This window comes from Canis lupus, assembly GCF_048164855.1.
Source record: "Canis lupus baileyi chromosome 5 unlocalized genomic scaffold, mCanLup2.hap1 SUPER_5_unloc_1, whole genome shotgun sequence".
Taxonomy (NCBI): Eukaryota; Metazoa; Chordata; class Mammalia; order Carnivora; family Canidae; genus Canis; species Canis lupus.
In genome coordinates this window covers 483,536-489,625 of record NW_027326407.1, presented here as the reverse complement: position 1 = coordinate 489,625, position 6,090 = coordinate 483,536, and the positions used below count along the sequence as shown (strand labels likewise).

The following is a 6,090-nucleotide window of genomic DNA, read 5'->3' as shown; positions in this document are numbered from 1 at the left end:
TGACAGAGCAGAGCTACTACATATATTTATAGGTTTAAAATTATTCCAAAGGAGTATATATGATTCCAGGGATAACTAACTAACAAGAAATTCAAATTAGGGGAGGGAAAGAAATGGCTGACAGTGATGCACATGGATTGACAGGTAATACTTGCTACCTTCTGGAATGGCTGTAATTACAAGATTCTGGAGAATGCCGTTACACATATTTGTATTTAGTAAACCAGTTCAGAACATAAAAATAAACCATCCCTCAAAGACATTTTCAAGGATGTGCTTTCACCACTCTTGTACATTTTTCTCATTGCCTCAGAGAAATTGAGGGTTTCGCACCGAGGAATACCTCAGACCAACAACCTCTAGGGGCCAGGTAGATGGCAGAGCAGTGATCAGAAGGACCGAAACAGCTCCAGAGGCAATTAGCTGATAACACACTTACCAAGGCCCTGGAAGTAGAATCTGCCCTTTTTGTCTTCCACACACCCCCTCATGCCCACCATGATGCTATTTTTAGCCACGTTGGGATTTATACTGCCTTTCACCCCAGTGTGAATCTTTCTCTGTTTCACATGTATACTTTTATATAAAGTAGAAAACATACAAAGGTTTCCCCCACCCTCAGGCTCTCTAGTAATAATACCAAAGACACAATCAAGAAAGTTAATTTACCAACCTGTATAGTATTGGCACTTGATCTTTTGGGTTAAAGGTGTTATCTTCCAAAAATGAACTCATTAATATTTCTATTTAGGGTAATTCTGACAAAAAATTTTATAGTAATATGCTGTCTAAATACCCACTATTTGCTTCAACGTGGATGGAACTGGAGGGTATTATGCTGAGTGAAATAAATCAATCGGAAAAGGGACAAACATTATATGGTCTCATTCATTTAGGGAATATAAAAATTAGTGAAAGGGAATAAAGGGAAAGGAGAGAAACTGAGTGAAAATATCAGTGACGTTGACAAAACACGAGACACACCTAACTCTGGGAAACAAACAATGGATGGTGGAAAGGGAGGTGGGCAGGGGATTGGGGTGACTGGGTGATGGGTACTGAGGGGGACACTTGGGCGGGATGAGCACTGGTTGTTATGTAATATGTTGGCAAATTGTTATGCAACATGTTGGCAAATTGAACTCCAAAAAAAATAAAAAAAAATAAACTTTTAAGTAGGGTTGTAGAGATGCAGTATGTGAATCTGCTTTTTCCACTATAAATTTTATGAAGTTTAAATATAGACACGTATTCCCAATGAAAATTTAGTGTTCTAATTGAAATATACCGTAATTGTAAAATACATGCTAGATTTTTAAGACTTCGAATGAAAAAAATATGAAATATCTCAGTAATAATTTTATATTGATCACAAGTTGAAAGGATATTTTTTGATGTATTGTGTTAAATAAAATATATCAACTTTAAAAAAATAATATGCTGTCTAAATTATAAAGTTTTAAACAATTAGTTTGTAAAGACAACAAGATAGAGTAACTGAAAATATTAACGGGAAAAAGTAAAATCATATAACCCCCCCCCACACACACACAAAAAAAAAAAAAAAAAAGAGGAGAGAGGCAAACTATCCTGGATGAACATAAAATGGTAAGTTTATTTACAAACGTTATTTTCCAAAATTATACTATCCAGTTGGCTTTCACTTCCTACTAATCTCATGAAGCCATCTCCATAAAAATTATGCTTTAGAGGCAAATCAATAAGCTAAATCTATTTTCATTGATTCTGTTTTAACTTATTTGCTCAGTTTTTTTGTCAATGACATTCGCATTTCTGATTCTTCTAGGTAGAGTTGCCTGTACTTTTCCAATTCTATTTTAAGTTCCTGAGAATTTCTTATTTGGGATTGAAGTTCAGATTCCAGCTCTTTAATTCTGAGTGCCACTTGACTTCTTATTGAAGCATCATGACTTGCTCTTAACTGCTCTAAGTTTTCTTGAGATGCTGCTTGTCTCTAAAGCAAATTAAAAGCACAGTTTTAAAACAGCTAAAACTTGAGTAATTATAGTATATTTCTTTCCTTCAGTTGGGACTCAATGATTCAGAGAGCAATTTTAAATGTGTAAAAAAAAGCTGAAGTGTAAAATATTTATCACCAATGTCACCTGAATTGAATCTGAATGATAAAAATAAAGTTTAATCATTCTTATATTAGTACTCATGCAATCTGATACTTCAAAGAACAAGAGAATCAATTAAAAATTTTAAAAAGTACATAATACAACTTGAGAATAACCTGTTTCTTGATTTCTGCTCAGAGCATGTTCTCAGTCAGAGGTCCTGAGGCCAAGCCCTGTGTCGCACCCAGTATGGAGTCTACCCAGGATTCATTCTGTCTCTCTGTCTCTCCCCCTCTGCCAATCCCCCTGCTCATGTTCAATAAATAAATAAGGAAATAAATAAATAAATGAAATCTTCAAAAAGGAAGAATAACCTAGGAATGGAACATGGAGCCCAATGCAGGGCTTGATTTCACAAACCTGAGACCAAGACCTGAGCTGAGATCAAGAGTCTGCTGCTTAACCAACTGAGCCACCTAGATACTCCATGGTAAAAGTTTTTTTTAAATTTATTTATTTTTAAAGATTTTATTTTATTTATTCATGAAAGCCAGAGAGAGAGAGAGGGGCAGAGACACGGGCTGAGAAGGAGGCTCCACCCTGGGAGCCCGATGTGGGACTCGATCCTGGGACTCTAGGATCACGCCCTGGGTCAAATGCAGGTGCTAAAACCACTGGGCCACCCAGGAATCTCCATGGTAAAAGTTTTATTTTATTTTATTTTTTTCCCCATGGTAAAAGTTTTAAATCACAATTTTTTCTTTTCCTCTTAATAGTCTTGTTTCAGGGGATCCCTGGGTGGCTCAACGGTTTACCACCTGCCTGCGGCCCAGGGTGTGATCCTGGCATGGAACCTGCTTCTTCCTCTGCCTGTGTCTCTGCTTCTCTCTTCCTCTCTCTGTGTATCTCCTGAACACATAAATAAAATCTCAAAAAAATAGTCTTGTTTCATACATACTGGTCATAAATCATTCTGAAAGATCAATTTAGTGAGAATAATGATGAAAACTGAAATCTTTACAGGGAGGAACGAATGCCTCCAGAAATATACCATACAGATTGCTGTAAAGGAAGCAGAGGAAACCTACACAATGCATATAACCAAAGTGTAATTTGTAATGAAATAAATGAAAGCATATCACAGATCAATAAACTAACCTGTAAAAATAGATTGACTTCTTTTAATCTTTCTTCTACAATCAATCTTACTCTCTGGTCAATCTCCCATTTATAATACTTTTCTACTTGAATGCCTTGTACCACATTGACTTCTGCATGACTTCTGAGGTTTACTACTTTTTCTTCCAAGTTCTTTTTAATCTGTTTTAGTTTTTCACATTCCCTCTCTGTTGCTTTCATAGATAATAACTCCTGTTGAAGAACTTGATTTTTTGCATCCAGGTCTATACATCTTGAAGATTCAGTTTCCAATCTTGCTCTAAGATCACCAATCTGCATGAATAGAACAATACAGTTTGGAAATGGAATGAAATTAGTTTAACTCAAAACTATAACCAACATTTTAAAAAACATTTTATGTTTAAGTCTCTGTACTGAACCGTAGGCTCGAATTCATAACGTCAAGATCAAGAGTCATATGCTCTACTGACTGAGTCAGCCAGGTGCTCCCATTTTAAAATAAATTCATTTGCAATAAAATATAATCTATATTGTAGTAGAGTCTTAGAATGTGGAACCCTGAAGCACTTAGAAAATTAAGAACAGTGTTAAAACCACTAGGAGTTATTAAAAAAGATCTCTGCTATCATTGTCTTTGCCACACAACATTTGTACTTCATTTTATGTATTTTTCTATGACTGCTTCAGATCTTTCCTCCATAAAATAACTGTAAGTCACCTCTTAGTATAAAGTCTCTTATATAGGCAAATTGAATTCAAATAAAATTTTAAAAAAGAAAAGAAAGTCTCTGGCCCCTTCCCCCATCCTAACACACCATAATTTTTAAAAATTATTTATTCATGAGACACATAGAGAGAGGCAGAGATATAGGCAGAGGGACAAGCTCCACAGGGAGCCCGATGAAGGACTCGATCCCAAGGCCCTAGGATCATGCCCTGAACCAAAGACAGATACACAAACCACTGAGCCACTCGAGTGTCCCAATGAATACTCCCATTAATTTTTAAAAAGTTTTAGTAATATCATATTGACTTATGTAGGTCTGAACCAATAAATGCTTCCTAAGAGAAGACCTTGAAAATAAGACTCTAATTATTGAATCTATAAATACTGATTCTAAGCCACAAGCCTTTTTCTGAATTACAAATGATTTACATTAATTTGAATTGCATTCCCAGGAGAAATGATTCTCAGGATTAAGAAACCACACCTCTCAGTATAAAAATTTAGTGAGATGAAACTTATACTTTCGGACAAAAAAAAAAAAAACCCGCCTAATTGAATAGTATTATCTTATAATCCTCTGTTACTCCCACAAAACAAGGGAACATACTAAGCACCAAAAACCACCACTGAAAAACCTGACAGGGTTTCAGTGATTCTGAGTTGGGAAGAACTTCTTTCCTCTGGATATGATTGATAAGACAGGGTAAGTGGATGTGGTGGTTTTATAAATTTTTTGACACTTCTCCCATGATAATCCCACCCCTTAAAATGTGCTGACCTTAGTAATTGGTTTCCAGTGAATAGAATTCGGCAGAACTGCTGTGTGATTTTTTTAAGGCTAGGTTAAAAAATGTGATATAGCTTCCATTGACATTCTTCTTCTAGGGAAACTAACCCTCAGAATCTAGCTGCTGTGGGAAGCCCAGGCCACCTGGTGTGTCTTCATGTAGACATTTCAGCTGAGACTGACCCAGCTAACGTCCTTGCCAAAAGCCAGCCTCAACAGCTAAACATTTGCATGAACATGATTTTAGATGATTCTAGTCCCCAGCTTCCAGTCATCTCAGCTGACACCAAATGAAGAAGAAATGAGTTGGCCTTACTCGGCTTTGCCTAAACTAAATACTTGTGAACCAAATAAATGCTGTTTTGAGCAACTAGGTTTTCAGGTGGTTTATGATGCCGCAATAAATAACTGGCACAGAAACTGATATTAAACATGGGGTGCTGACATTAAAATATTTAAACCTGAACCTCCTTTGAACCGAGAGGTAGGTAGAAACTGAAAGGATGTAGGGAAGAGTAAGAATGAAAACCAAAAGGGCTTCCAACAGACTGTTAATGGAAACCTGATGGCCCTTGAAGAGGCTGACAGTAAAGGTTCCAGGCAAGTGAAGAAAATGACACTAGAGGAAAAGGAACTTGCGCCACAAACCACTTGAAAGTAAAACGGGACACAAAAGATAAACTAAACAAGGTCTGTGCAGTATGAAAGACCCAGACAAACTGGGTGCAAATATTTTGTCCACATTTATAGCCTTTCCATATGCTGAAATGTCAAATAATGCTAAAATAAAGAAATGCATCCTGGGTCAAGAGCAAATTCAGGAAAACATGGCCTATGGATGAAGCCAAGATTATAAAAACTTTTGTTAAGACCTCAGAAGGATTTCAGGTATGCCTCAAATTTCTTTTAAGGATCTTAAGAGTATGAGCTTCACAGGAGAGCCCAGTTGAAAAGTTTATCTCAAAAAGATCCGGGAGACTGGCTTTTCTACTGACATAAAATCAATCCATTGATTCTCACAGAAAAACTCAAGAAGTTAAGAAAATTATAGCATCAAAACCACTGTTTGCGAGCTTGGACTAAAAGAGACCTAGATAGCACGGACTGAAAATAGGCCTTTGGGTCTTAGAAGTCCCCACAGGGAGGCAGCAGGCTGAAAACACAACTGCAAACACAGGTCATTGGACAGAACCAAGAGCTCAGAGAGGATAGACAGCAAAGAGCCATGGAGAAAAATTTCCATGGTTTCAGACTAAGTCTGACTGAAAAATGGACAGCATGCATCAGGCTGCATTTCAAACCTGCTATGGTCTAGTGTGACTTCCATCTTCTTTCTGAATGGAAGAGTCTTTAGC

At 36.7% G+C, this 6,090-nt stretch overlaps 1 protein-coding gene across 1 annotated transcript in view; it reads right to left on the bottom strand.

Moving 5' to 3' along the window:
* Positions 1-1,756: 1,756 nt before the first annotated feature.
* Positions 1,757-6,090, bottom strand: part of LOC140629399 (ankyrin repeat domain-containing protein 26-like) — a 40,118-nt gene continuing 35,784 nt past the window's right edge. The window contains exons 8-9 of the mRNA XM_072818842.1: positions 3,240-3,533; positions 1,757-1,975 (exon numbers count right to left, since the gene is read on the bottom strand). Coding sequence (XP_072674943.1) covers positions 1,757-1,975; positions 3,240-3,533 — 513 coding nt within the window. The remainder of the gene's footprint in view (positions 1,976-3,239; positions 3,534-6,090) is intronic.